The following is a 15063-nucleotide window of genomic DNA, read 5'->3' on the forward strand; positions in this document are numbered from 1 at the left end:
AAAGAGTGAGAACATTATTTGATTCCACCAACCTTGCTTAGCTAGAGAGAGGTTGAGTTGGCATCAGCTGGGTCAACAGGCCCGCCCGTTTCCCCCTTTTTCTGTTTTCGGACACAATGTTTCCTTTTGACCATTGGTCCTCGCACCCCGCCGTGCCAGTCCATTGTCCTCAAGAGCCGCTGACTCCCAAGTGCAGATTTCAGCCTTGGTGGTATATTACCAGTCCTACCAGCAGGCCTTCTGACAAACAGATTAAAAATAAAAAATAAAAATAACATTTTTTTGAAAAAAAAAAAAACTCAAAAAGGGCACTAAGGGCATCAAGGATAAAAAGGGCAGGGGCTCAGGCCCCATTCGCCCCCCCCATTGCACGTGCACTACGCACAAGATGTTTTGGCACAAAAGATCTTTTTTTCTCCACAATTTTTTTAATAGTAAAGAGGGTTAAATAATAAAAATTCCAGAAATTATTATTTCTTTTTTTTTTTACTTAAAGGAAGATCTCAAGGTACACAGAGTATGTGCAGCTGTACAGCTGCAGGCACTGCTGCCCTCCGATAATATCCTGCAGGCGTCTGAGCATAGTTCTGAACTTTAACCGTAGGAAAGAGCTTTATACATAAAGCAATTTATTTTAAACGTTTTTTATCATTTCCTTTTTTTAAAACTCTAAATATAAACAAATGCTATTACTTCAATGTAAAAACACTCAATTAAATAATTTCTTTGGCATTGCTCCCTAATGACAATGGCTATTTTTTGAACTTGCTCCGCGGGCGACTGGGGGCCCGCAGGGACTGTGTTGGTAACCCCTTTACTAAATGATACATGGAATATTTGTTTATTCATAGGCAATACAGACATACACATATGTACTGTATATTATTTCATAGAAATCAAAACATACAAAAATAAATAACGAACTTAAAACAGTTTACGAAGTGCAACAAATAAAAACAGAACACCACAAATAAAAAGAAATTAAGCGTGTCTGTTTTACTGGATGCATTTGGAACTGAAAATTTTGAATAATTTCTTTTAAATTATGTGAATCTCTAATTTATTCAATTTTTCCACAATGTATGTAAGAAATTTTTTTTTAAAATGTCACATGCAAAGTCTTGTCAGTTCGATATGAACTAAACTTTTTCTTAAGAAACAGAAAAACATTCAACCTCCATAAAAGCAAATTCAGTTGCCCCCTTCAGACAAATGTTGGCTTATTCTTAGTCAACTCATTTTTAAGGAACCTAAATTAATGGATCTTGCCAAGTGGTTTTGCAGAACAACCATTAAACAAGTATTGAGACATTTTATGAACAAAACTTACTGAATTTTGTTTTCCCTGCAAACTTGAAAGACCATCAAAAACCAACAATGAAAACAAACAACCTCGTAAAAATGCCTCAAACTGGAATAAAAATGTATATACTTTGACGATCAGTGTCAATTAAAAGTGATTGTGTGCCACTGTGGAATAAACTGTTTCTTTCATAGCAATGTTCTTTAAAAAGGTAGCATTATGTTCTCAAGCTACTGCCCTTTGTCCATTAAATGACATTGATCTGTTTTATGCTTCAAAATTCAGAGTAGAGAAAAAAAAAAACTGTTAAAAACCAAACTAATAAAAAACAAGATTTAAACAACTCTTGTTGAAATTACTAAAAATGTCCATACTTTTGTGATTCAAGTCTTTATAGTACATGACAAGGGAATACAACTAAGGACATGGTATTATATAAGAACTATTAAAAAACCACAAACATACATTTCCCAAACGCTGTAAAAAAAACTAACAAAAAAGGTTAATTCAGCTGCATTCAGAGCTTGACTTTTTTTCATCCCATGCAGATAACCTCCTAGCCTTTTTAAAATAGTTATTGGAAATATACTAACTAAATTGAGAATAATTACTGTAGCTTAAATATGAATAAAATAATAAAGTATTTGATTGTTGATTCTATTAATGCTTTTTCAAATGATCTGTGGAGTACTTGATGAAATGAGAGTAGACGGATGCTGCTTGTGTAATACATGGGGGTCTGTGAGTCACATCCCCAGTGTGGGATCCACAGTAGTGACTGGTGTGAATCCCTCTATGTGACCTACTCTGCACAGTGCTCAGATATTCTCAGATAGCTCTTGGTGTAGAAGAGAGCAGCTGAAACATTAGTCATTCAAGTTTCTAATGATCAAGGCACCAAGTTTTAGAATCAAGAGAAAGACTTTTCTTAAAAAATAGATTTTACGCATGTAGAAATAAGTTACAAGCTGAAAAATATCAGTCACATCAGAAAGGAAGGGTTGGCTAACATGCTAACTTTAGAAAGCCTTGTCAACAGGAGCAAATGTCAGTTTATTACAGACTGTAGCAGTAGTATGTCTGGGAAAAGAAACAAATTATAAAGCTAGACACAATTTGACAATGTTTGATCAGAGCATTGGATGTAGTATTCAAGTTCATCATTTTCTTTTGAAAAGCAGTTCAGAAGACTTGCTTATTTTTATATCTAGATATCTTCATGAAACCACTGTGGAGTAGCTCAGTTTATCCTGTAAATTGTCACTGGGAGGAATGATAGTTTTGTGTTTTGTCATCAGAAAAGTGCAAGCAGATGCTGCTGCATTGTCTCCCAATCAGATTGGTCTTTGATCTGCTTTGTAACACACAAATGTATATGGGTGTGGACATCCTGTGATGTCATCCTGCGATATTTTCAACTCAGTTAAGTATCTGTATCTGCGCTCCATCTCAGAAATAACTCCAGTCCTGGGGGTTTATATGTTCCACCACTACTTAAAAAAAAAAAAAAACATGATCCATCTCTTAAGCTTTACACCCAGTTGTGCAACTGTCTGCTAATATGCAATTAATTCAAATCAGGTGGATCAAGCAGAAAGGCATTTTCTTATTTTAATATTTATCCTATCTTTGAGATTTGCCTATATAAGGCTGGTACATCTATGATTTCAGGCTCCAAAATTGCTTGACTTGAAGAAAAATCAAGCAAAATAGAATGAATAAAACATAGTTTGTCATTAAAACAGGATAGGGGTTAAACATATGATACCCACAGAAGAAAAAATAGGGCTAGCAAAGTCAACATTATCAAGTGTTACATTTATCCTTGTTCTCAGTGACAAATTATAACTACAATCCCAGTTTCCTTGATGCTTTCCCTCATGCAAGAATCACTTAAATAAAAATTATGAGTCAGCTTCAGGCTCTGCATTTGCACTCAGGCTGTTTAGATGCATTCGCTCCAGTATCCGATGTATGCTGCTAAAGCTCGGCCTGTCTGATGGGTGTGTGCTCCAGCAAAGACGCATCAGATTATACAGCTCCAGGGGACAGTCCTCAGGACAGGAAAGGATGTGACCATCCCTCACGTAGTAAATAACCTCCTCGTGACCCATTCCGTAATATGGCTGCATCCCGTGGGAGAAAATCTCCCATAACACCACACCGTAGGCCCATACATCTGATTCGGTTGTGTAGCGATTGTAGAAAATCGACTCCGGGGGCATCCAGCGGATGGGGATTGCATCATTCTCGTTGGCTTTGTAGTAATCAGCTGAATAGATGTTTCTGGAGAGGCCAAAGTCTGCAATCTTCACAATCATTTCTTCTCCAACCAGGCAGTTGCGTGTTGCAAGGTCCCGGTGGACAAACTTGCGCTCTGACAGATAGGCCATTCCCGCGGCGATCTGCTTAGAAACAGAGAGCTGTTCCGGACAGGTGAGAGACGCTGCCTCCCCGTCGGAGGAGAAACTGCGAGCTGATAGGCTAGCTCGGCTGATGGTGCGCACGGACTGGGTTGGAGATCGGCGACGTAGGAACTCATTGAGGTCCCCTTGGGCCATGTATTCAAACAACAGACACATCGGCTTACCCACAGCACAGACACCTGAGGAGAGAACAAACAACATCTTTATAATCAGAAAATAAGCATAGCGAAACCAAATATCAGCAAAATAAACTTTTAACATAAAAAAACACTTCATGTTATATTTAGTATTTGGAACCTGGTATTTAAGAGGGCAACATGCAAATTGATATTTTATTTCTGTTGTGCTGTTGAACCAGATTTGTCCTAAAGAGGGTTGAAAATACCCAACAGGGCCTTGAACTGCAGTTCTTTTTTTGCTGGTCTGTACTCAGTTTAAGATATTCCATAAACTAATAGTTTGTAGGTTGTTGCCTTAAAGTGAACTGTGTCAAGAGTATCTATGAATGATTATGTTTCTGTTTTTGCTTTTGAAATCAAAGGCTCAATGACCTGCTGGTAGCAAAGTTATTTGAAATGCTTTCAAATGTTGTTTTAACCCACAAAGGTTTACTTTAATTTCTTGTTGAGATTCCAAAGTCCTTCAGAATAAAATAATATCAGGCAGGAATCCACTGAGGGACCGGGTTTAAATTAGCAAAATGGTGTGGACTGAATTTGTGAGTATACAAAAGTATTTCTGCTTTTATTTTAAGCTATGATTGCACATTTGATGTAGTATGTGAGTCATGGATAAAGATGGATGAAGTTCTCTGCATTATCTAGTTATCTAATCAACAGAACAAGTGAAAGAATCACATTTTATTGGCTCTTCAGAGACCTACTTTCAGTTCAGAGCCACTATTGTAAACACGCTGTAAGAAAGCTTTGCATAAACCAAAGTCTTTAAAACTATACATTAAAGGAGCCAAAAGGAGTGTTAAAAACTCAGGGCGAAAAAAAACCAGGGTCATATAGAGGCCCTCAAACTTAATTATTTCCTGTTCAGGATAGTTATACATACTAAATTATCTTTATCTGAAATTTTGTCTTTTGTATATAATCAAAAGATTCCAAAAATCACCTCTATTATATTTAACATTTGCCATTACATCTCAGCTTTGTTCTGATAAATTATTTACTTGATTACATCTCATACCAAGGTTTACTGATTTTGTTGACAAAGCCACAATTTCCATGTGTTGTTACAGCACATATGGAAAGTATCCACAGCACTTCACTTTTTCGTGTGGCAGCCTTATTTTAAATGTTATTATGTCAATTCTTATCCTCAAAATTATACACAGAAGTACCCCACTACCAAAATGTGGGTGGAGGAGGATCAGTTTTGGAGTTGTTTTTTTTTTATTATTTATTAAAAATAGAAAACCAAAAACCATACTTATGTAAATGTGATTTATTTCTTTTCTATTATTATTAAATTAAAATGAAATCCCCAAGTATTTTTTGACAATTAATACTTGCTCTAAGAAAATATCCCAAAGGTATGAACACTTTTGCAAAACAATATTTTTATGCTAGGGAGGGTGACAGTAGTAGACAGTATGGCTGAAACAATTCCTCAAATGATTTGAGTACCTCAATTATTAAAATTCCTCGATGAAAATGTACCTGCCTCGAAGGTTCATGAATTTATGTTTTATATTTTCGCGCACCGTGTTCCGGCCGGAACATTATTTGCGTTGCACGGAGCTCTCACTTCCGCCTCTGAGTTGTTGCCGAAAGCTAAGTATTAGCAGCATAGTCCAGTTTTCAAGTTCGGCACGTGGGGTTTTTATTGATTGATGATAATGCCCGGGGTTTTATCGTTTTTGGAGGACCAATAGAAATCCTTAAAATGAATGTCGGGATGCCTGGAGTACGGCAGCGTTTCTCCTCCGGGAGCTGCTGGTTGAAAGCGAACGGCGGGAAGAGCAGCTGCAGGAGTATTTATTCAGGTGAGCGGATAGACTGAACACGGCGGGCGGCTGAGTAGTTGATGGTTACAGTGTAAGTGGATTCTTACGGACGAACCGCACAATACGTTTCATATCTTCCCGGACTCAACAAACGGGTGGCGGAAATCATCGTGCGGTACATGGCAGGTAGAGGAGTTTCTGAGTGTGACGAACGAAGGTACCGTAAATATCACGTGTGCACCCACCGGTCCTACGTTCCTGGTCTACCGGTCGTCTTCCCCATAGACATAATATAAGGGTAGACGCCGCATTGGCCGCTCCGGCGCAGGAAATACGGCAGCCATCTTAGAGCGGTATACCCTCGTACTTTGCTGAACCAAAACAACAGAAGATGCCTCAGTTCTGCTCGGCTTATTCGTGTTTAAATCTGCGAACTGTTGATGTCAGGGACCGGGGGATAACTTTTCACAAGTAAGAATGACATATTATTGTTAGTATGTTGTGAATGTAATATTACTGTACTGTATTTATGCCCACCAGCGAAATGACAGCAAATGTTAGCTATCGGTCTTCAGCCGGAGATTTGATGACAGGAATATGTTTCAAACAGGCCTACTCACAATTTCAGTAGCTTTGTTTAATTATCATTATCAACAAATTTTAATCAAATTTGGAGTTTTATGTTCTTTAAAATATGAAGATCAAAAATAGTGAGTGTAACGTTTTTCTGAATGCTCAGCTTAAGCAGGCAACAAGGCTCCTTAGTTTCAACCGTTGCAAATAACATGGACCTCATTCGGACAATGTTTTTGTGTACACACTCCCAGATATCACGTTTTTGTTTTAAAGGTTTCCAAAAGATAAAGAGAGGAGGAAGAGGTGGGAAATAGCTTTGAGGAGGGATGGATTCACTGCAAGTGATTCATCTGTACTATGCAGTGAGCATTTCAAAACGGAGGATTTTGACAAAACAGGTCAGATTGTCAGACTGAGAGCTGATGTGATACCATCAATTTTCAGCTTCCCAGTTCACCTTCAAAGAGTAGGTGCATTATTAAAAGTTCATTAGCATTCATAAATGTGCATAATGTTAGCCTTAAGGGATATATGTGTGTTTATGTACAGGTAGTATATACTGTGAAGTCCATATTCATAAGGTTTTTACATTTAAGGTTGAAAACTACAGAACTACAATAACCTCCACAAAAGCCCAAAGTAGTGAGTATGTGGCCTCTCAAGATGACCCAGAAACTTGTAGTTCAGACCTGCAACCTCAGTCTAATGATGTGAGTATTTTTTCTATTGTAAATATCATATCATAATGGTCAAGATCATATTAAAATCTAAATTATTTTCTAACCCTCATGTTGAATGTTCTCACAAATAAAACAAATAAAACCAACATAGTTGAAGACGCACACAGTGCTGCTGTCGTCTGAAAGAAAGTGTGCCATAGTGATGTCTAAGTGATGGGTGATGTCCATCTCTCTGTCTTTAGGATCATTGCTATGCTTTGCCAGCTTCTCTTACCGCTGTCACTGCAAAACATAAGAGAGCGTTGGCAAGAGTGGAATATCTGGAGCGGGACAAGAAAAACACCATGGCCAGAGAGAAGAGGGCAAAGACCACAGCAAAGTCACTTTTGGGGGAATTGAGTGAAAAAAATCTCATTACTGAAGAACTCAAAGAACGGCTGGCAATGTGGCAGCACAAGACAACACCGTGTCCCTGTCTGCTGTTGAAATGTCCTCTCCTGAATCTAATGAAGAGCATCCCTGTCCTTTTGCTAGGATTTCAGCCATTCTGGACGACCACAGCTATCTTCCGACCAAGTTTGGTGGTCTGGTAGAAAATGCCTTGGTTTACATATCTGGATTTGTTGTGAGGCAGATTCTGCGTAAACTAACCTGTGACCCATGTCGAGTCAGTTTGATTCAAGATGCCACACCGTCTTCATTTGATGAGAACTACCATCTTCTCACTTTGAAAAATAATGGCGGGTTAGTGATTCCCTCACAAGGCGTAGTGAAGGTGGTGAGAGCTGCAGAGAGGGTGATTCGTGGTGCTTCACCAAACCATCCTCCTAAGCTGTCCACCGTCACATACATAGTCCGTGAAGACATTGGAACAGAAGATGTTTTCCAGCTTGGGGAACACACTCAGGAGACACAATTTGGCATTGACAATCACCATTCTGACTTGCTGTCATTGGTTGTGTCTGTGTTTCTGAAGATAAGGATGCACCACATTGCAAAAGTCACATGTCTTGGTTTGCAGAAAGGCAACAGCAGAAAAAAGCTCTGCAAAACTGTCCTATTTCAAGGCTATTAGATTGTGTAAAAATGTAATGAATATGTAAATATTGTTGTCACAACAGATAAGTATGTGTTTTTATATATATATGTATATATATATATACGTATATATATATATATATATGTGTATGTATAAGGCTATTAGATTGTGTAAAAATGTAATGAATATGTAAATACTGTCACAACAGATAAGTATGCATGTGTGTATGTGTGTATATATGAGATTATCGGAATATATACATAATGTGTGTGAATAAATTGCATCTTTGGTTGTATCTTGCAAAACATGTCATACTTTAAAACATTGTATTCCACCAAAATTATTTAAATATGCTAAACTATACGTTCCTATACATGCAATTTTAATAGCTGTATGCCTAAAATTTAATTATGTGACAATGTGATTACTATTCAGCGTGTTATGATCTATTAAATGCGCTGATCCTTTATTGTGCCTGCCAAATATATAAGGCTGAGTGGAGTGGTATACCGCTCCAAGATGGCCGCCCTAAATCTCGTCAGCTCCAATAGGCGAGAGCGGCCCATGAGGCGTCTATCCATATATTATGTCTATGGTCTTCCCCACATTAGGTTTGTTCGTTCGTCTTTTCACCCCGGTCTTACTTTCGTCTGTCCCCTTGTCTATTTCATCCCCCCATCTTACTTCGTTACTCCCCAGTTCAGGCGACATTTCCCGTGTTCTCAAACCCAAAGCTTGACAGGTATGGGGCAAGGTGAGAATTCATCTATTAAACTCACCGAATGCATAAACTAAAAGCTGGAGTATAGACATTTTTTATAAGAGTATTTGTGAGCCTGCCTCTTTATTATTAAATTGAATATAATTTCAGGTCTTTGTATAACTTTTCTTCAGGTTAACTTAGAAAGTGAGCTATTATTGTTACAGGTTAGTTTTCCAAACTACAAAAAAGTAACTGTCAGCGGCGCTCAAAAATGGAAAAAATTGGACTGATATTGATATCCGATAGTAACACCGGTGTTATGCCAGATTTACCAATATTTCTATACATTTTTTAATCCGATTACTCGATTAATCGTAAGAATAAGTGATAGATTACTTGATTATTTAAATATTTGTTTACAACAGCCCTAGTAGACAGTAGTAATCTTAGTTGAATGTCAGTTTAAATGCTTCACTCCATAGCTAAATATATGAAACTTAAACTTCATGCATCAAAGCAAACACATGCCATCATATGTCGTTTCTAAATTTGAGTCGTTCATCTTATGGAGACATATTTTTACACAACAGTTGCGGTGTATTATTAGCATTGAGGGTAGTTGGAGGTTAAGGAAATAATCTAGTCATCGGGATTCTAATTTCTTGCTTCATCTATAGGAGACCTAATGAACATGAATCAGTCAGTCAAAGCTGAAGCGAAAGAACACATCAAACACTGTAGGTCTCTGACATGGGGGGTGAATGTGAATGTTGTTTTAAAAATATTTCACAACCAAGAGGAACTGTGGAACCTACTTTGAGCAGTCAATGACCGATGGCTCTGTTTATCTTCTGCAAGTACCAAAATGAGCATGCTGTGCCTCTAAATGTCTTCCTGAAAGTATGTTTGGATTTGAGCTGTTTGTCTTAGATAAGATAGACTGAATTAGTGGAGATAATGTTTAATGGAGGCCATTTGTTTTACGCAGGTCAATAAAAGCACATTAGTTGTCTAGTTGCTTCATGGCAAACATGAAGCAGCTGTCTGAAGTGCATTTATGTCGAAGTGCTAACAATGTGGAAAAAGTGACTTAATTCAAAAGAATTACTGTATCTGAGAGGACGCTGGAAACTAAACCAGTTTGAAGTGTTTCTAATCTTTTAGACAGTATCAATTTTTTATTTTTTTTAAAATAGGGTTTGGGTTGATATTATTGCCTGGTTAGTATTCGAATTTGAATTGGTATCAAATAATTTTTCCTGAATAGTTTAAAGTCTGTTCTTAAAACGGTTAAAAAGTACTGTGCTGTCTAGGTGTATTGGCACTTTTGTGTTGAAGTAAGTGGTATAACTAACCATATTTCTCAGTTCTAATGAAATAATCATTTGAGAAGAGTACTAGTCCTCATAACAGAAACATTTTCTTTTTTCTGAGCACACGGTAGCCGTGTGTACAGAAATGTAAGTATTTTGTTTAACCTGTCATGTTCCTTGTACTTGTTCTTTTATTTGCTTCATTCTTACTGTCTCTTCTCTGTCCAACTGTTTCTGCTTCTCCGTTTCATTGTTTTTGTATTTGTGCCGTGTTTTCACTTGAAGCATACCCACTGCTTTAACAGATATCCAATGTAAACTCCAGCTGTGACTGCAGTATGTTTGGAACACACTCTTCCCATCTCACTATTTTCCACAGAGACCGACTCACCCAACAGTCGAACGATGTTTGGATGGTCGAATTCGGCCATGAGCGCCGCCTCCCTCTGGAAGTCGTTCTGCATGTCAGCTGAGGCTTCCTCTTTCAGCATCTTCACAGCCACCATTGTGAAAGGCTCTGTCGGCAGGAGGCCCGGTGCTCTGCAAGTATTGGAGTGCATTCATTAATGATTCATACAGAATGTTACAGAATTTAGTGTTTTCTGTTTCTACAAAATAAATTGCCTCATTTATGCCCATTTTGCCTAACTCTATGTTCTGTTTTAACATTTTTACATTTGCAAAAACTGCTCTAGGCACAGACAGAACTACTCTACAAATTAGCTTGAAAAAACCTAATTCACTGTTTCATCAGTCCTTACCTCCATATGATTCCTTTGTTTAATAACCACACATTTTTACCTTCTCTTAATATACTTAAAATAAATATTTGAGTGCTAAAATCATACATTTAATTTAATATATTGCAAGGATTCATGATACAACCTATTTGAATTAACTGTATTTCTCATACCCGTTTTCGGCAATTGACCGGTTCACCTTATGACCCCTGATTAAATCAACAGACTGACCTGCTCATTGCTCACTTCTGACAGACTTGATCACCAGGTTTGCTCTTTCATCTGATTTATGAATCCAGTTCAGAAAAAAAGAAAAATTGTTCCAAAGAATAAAGTTAATTGCACCACTTTGTGAAATCTTCCTATGGGTAAATTACAGAATTGGAAACACATTTGCTGTGATGCTTACAATCACTAACACTGAAAACTGCATTTTTAGGCTCTTGGCCCAGTGTATATATTGTACACACTCTATCCACTCTATTTAATTTCCAGTGTGGGTGTTGAGGTGGTTCTCCAATCCTCTGTATATAAAAAAAATATATATAATGAAACATTAGAGTTATCAAGTTTCAGAGAAAGGATGTGGTTTTCGATTAAAGACATTTTAGGCCATTTCCATTTCCTGGCAGGGGTTTTGGATTGCTATGACGCATGTTTGGTTTTGTTTTGTTTCAACACAGCCGAATCATATGATTGAATTACCTCTTTAGCAAGTCTGGCATAGGCATCGAGTTTGTAAAAGGAGTTTGCAATAAGCCATTCATTTGATTCAGGTGTGTTGGAGCAGAGTGAATCTAAAACATGCAGGACAGTAGCTCACAAGCTTAAGGGGGCTTTATAGGTAGGAGGGTTTTTTTTCAGTTCTATTTTGCATTTAAATCTATGTTAGACAGGTTTAATTTCCAGCCACTCTGCTTCACTAATTTAGTTTTCAAAGATGAGTTTCTATAGAGTAATGAAGATGGCATCCACTGCTCTGCAAGGAGAGAAATGCAGCTAAATATATTTCAGGTTTTAAATACACCCAGGTACAACTTGAACATTGTTGACAAATCAGTTGTTGACAGATTTATGATACTGTAGGAATAAAACTGCCTTCTGACTCAGGTTTGCTTTTTGGTTTGATGAAGGAGATCAGTGTGAGACTATATGGTATCCTGCTGTGGGTTCAAGGTAAAGTGAAGGTGACTCCTATAACGGCTCCCCTTGTGACTTTGTGAATGACGCATTGGTTCTCAAAATGACCAGTAGCCTGGCTGAGCTAAGATAATCTCTCATCTGTTTTAATCTTCACTCTTTCCTCTGTGTGAAAAATGTAAACATTATCACGTAGAGCCCTTTTCTGCTGTCTGAATATTGCTTTATTACATTCTTGTCCACTTGAACAGACATTGTAGAAAGTACATGTTGCCCTCTTTATTGTTTTGATCATTCTGTCTTACCTGGCCTGAAAAACACGTCCAAACGCTCCCTCCCCAATGTCCCTGACATATTGGATATTGTTGCGGGGATACTCGAGGGCCAGCAGCTTTGAATTCAGGAGCAAAGGAACTCTCTGGTACATGGGATTAGGATGGAGTCGATCCAACAAGAGCTCAGATGGAAGAGCGCTCAGTGTTGGGGTCCCAATCTCTCTTCTGACAGCAAGGGCATATGGGGAAAAAAAATCAGACAACATAACGGCATATTTTAAGTTTCTTGTCTCTTCTTTTATTTTTTCTTACCTTTTTCTGTTCCTCCACTGCTTTCTCCTCCTATGACAGCCAAGGATGATAATTGTGAGGAAGACCGCAGTTGCCATTGAGGTTAGGACAATAACGATGACAGTCATGGAGTAGGCTGGCGATGATGATGTCGAGGTGGGAGGGGGACGAGGAACCTGATCAGGCGCTGTCAGCTCTGGCTTCCTCACTATAGAAAACAGTAGAAGGAAAGTCACCAGTTTATTGATGCACACAGAAGAAGCTCATTCAAAACCCTTAGCAGGACTTCAAGAGGACATTATGTGCAAAGGCTTGTGAAGATTACCTATTCAATCAAGGCATGCTAAGATTAACAAAAAGGGGGTGACAGACAAATCCAGATGTATGAAACAATATCTACACATAAATCCATACAGATTTTCTTTGTACTTGATAATCAGCATGGAAATGAGTCCAATTAGGTCCTATTAGGACTCAAGTTATTCAGAAATACCAGTCGCCTCTATTGACATGTCCACATTTAAGTGAATAAATATAAAAAATATTGTGAATAAGTAGTTTGCTTTTACAATAATCAAAAATGATGTCTATGTTACAAGAATGGGTACAATCAGCAGACAAATTGTCGCTGTGCCAAGTGCCATATACCGAGACCAGCCACAGATGTTAGCATGCTTCTGAAATGATTGTTCTTTGGAACCGAAGGTGGCTGAAGAGAGAGTCACAATGTTGGACCTTTCAATCTCTAAATTCACATTCTTTTTCCCTCTGTGCAATTTGAAATACCTTTCAGGAAGGTTAGAGTCATCGTTGTTAAAGGTACTTTCTACATTTTCCCAGTGTTGACTCATATAAATAACATTTTTTCATCATGGGTTAATGGTGAATAAAAATTGCTTTCTCATCAGGAAAAGTTTCTTAGCATAAGTTTTATATGCCAGCCAGTATTTCTGGAAATGTGTTTGCGCCAGTCAGTAAGATAGCATAGGAGTTCAGACATTTTAGGGTTAACACATTATTGCTAAATCCTAAGATTGGAGTGGAAAATAAGATATGCAATATTTATGTGCCAATGAATCCCCTAGTGTGATATAAAGGGAACGGTAAGAGAAGGTTAGAATATCAGCTAATTAAGCAAATCACAATTAAAGGCAAAAGAACCTGGTGCTGTGATTATTTCCCCACACTGAGGCACTGCGCAGTATTCCCAGCGTATATTAGGATCTGAGGTGTAACACCAAGGCTTGTCACTGATTCCTCCAGGATTCCTACAGTGGTTATTTGAATTCATCAGCTCTGGAATGACATCCACCGATAGGCGGTGCTGGTGGGGAACCTACAGAAAAAAACAAAAAACAAACACATTTTATACGTAGAAAAAGATAGAACTAATGACATATTCGTAAACTTTCCAGTGTAATACAGATTATAAAATCTCGTCTTTTTCAGAAAATAGCACATTCTGGGGGAAATGCTTAATGTGCAATATAGTTATAGTTCAACAACCACATGGCATAATGTTTTCTGTTGAGGATTTTGGGAGCTTCTTAATTGAGCCTGCAGTTTGGTCTGCCAAAAACCCTCTGTGCAATAATCATCACAAAGCAACAGTCAAATCAAAGTCTGACTTGTCCCATTAGATTGTGTAGAGCAAACCCCAGAGGCAAAGTATCAATATGGCAGTGACTCCTAGTAGAGAATTGAATTCGGTTTTCATCCTCTGAATACATCCACGTCTAACCATCTTTACACTCCAGATGTCTTGCAGCACTTTAGGAAACTTAAAACTTTCTTAAGGTGAACTATTTTTGACATGAAATGATTTCCACTGAGCACAGCAGGTGGCTTTTCAGAGAAATAAAAGAGTGATAGTACAGTGATTTATCAGATTTTTCTGCACAGGTTAGTTTAATCATGCACCATGATGTCATGAACAACTTTAGAAGGTGGCGTAATCTCACTACATTAGCCAGCTTGTATTACCTCATAATAGCTGTAACTTAATCTGCTGAATAATTTTGAACACTTAAACTGTTCATCTTGTGCAAAATGAGAAATGTGCAGCTGAATGCATCAGTCTCTTTGAAGATGCAATTAGTGACCGTATACTGCATTTTATTGGCTTCTTGAGTGCAGCAGAGGTCTGGATGACTCATTAGATCTAACAGCAGAATGAGGAGAAATTTGTCGGATTTTCCACTTCTGCGCAGTGACATAGATTCGACCCCATGCCAGTTTTTAACTTTATTATTCAGGCCAAAAAGATTGTATCCCACTGTACATGAAACACATGCCTCAATAGGAGCCAATTTTTACTTGCTTTTACTTTGGAGGGTAAGAACTGTCCCTTGGTACAATAGCATGTTGGATGGTGTTTATGTGTGGAATTTGCTTGGTGCAAGATAGATTAATGAAAAGACTAACACACAATGTAAAACTAAATGAAAACAAAGGCTGACATGATTAAAATGTACAAGATTTGCATATGGGATACTGTAGCAATCACACAAACTCAGCTGGATGGACAAACAGTTTTCTTAACCTCTCAAGGAAATTCTATATCACTCATATAAAATGAGGAGCGAGCATGAGGTTGGCATTTTCTGTTTCAAATTAGCAA

The 15063-nt window shown here is 37.8% G+C and overlaps 1 protein-coding gene across 1 annotated transcript in view; it reads right to left on the minus strand.

Moving 5' to 3' along the window:
- Nucleotides 1–490: 490 nt before the first annotated feature.
- musk (muscle, skeletal, receptor tyrosine kinase) overlaps nt 491–15063 on the minus strand; it is a 31734-nt gene continuing 17161 nt past the window's right edge. The window contains exons 13-17 of the mRNA XM_032570608.1: nt 13605–13779; nt 12465–12651; nt 12183–12377; nt 10389–10537; nt 491–3908 (exon numbers count right to left, since the gene is read on the minus strand). Of these exons, the coding sequence (XP_032426499.1) occupies nt 3208–3908; nt 10389–10537; nt 12183–12377; nt 12465–12651; nt 13605–13779 (1407 nt within the window). The 3' untranslated portion in view covers nt 491–3207. The remainder of the gene's footprint in view (nt 3909–10388; nt 10538–12182; nt 12378–12464; nt 12652–13604; nt 13780–15063) is intronic.

The sequence above is a fragment of the Xiphophorus hellerii genome, chromosome 8 (genome assembly GCF_003331165.1).
Source record: "Xiphophorus hellerii strain 12219 chromosome 8, Xiphophorus_hellerii-4.1, whole genome shotgun sequence".
In the NCBI taxonomy this organism is placed as follows: domain Eukaryota; kingdom Metazoa; phylum Chordata; class Actinopteri; order Cyprinodontiformes; family Poeciliidae; genus Xiphophorus; species Xiphophorus hellerii.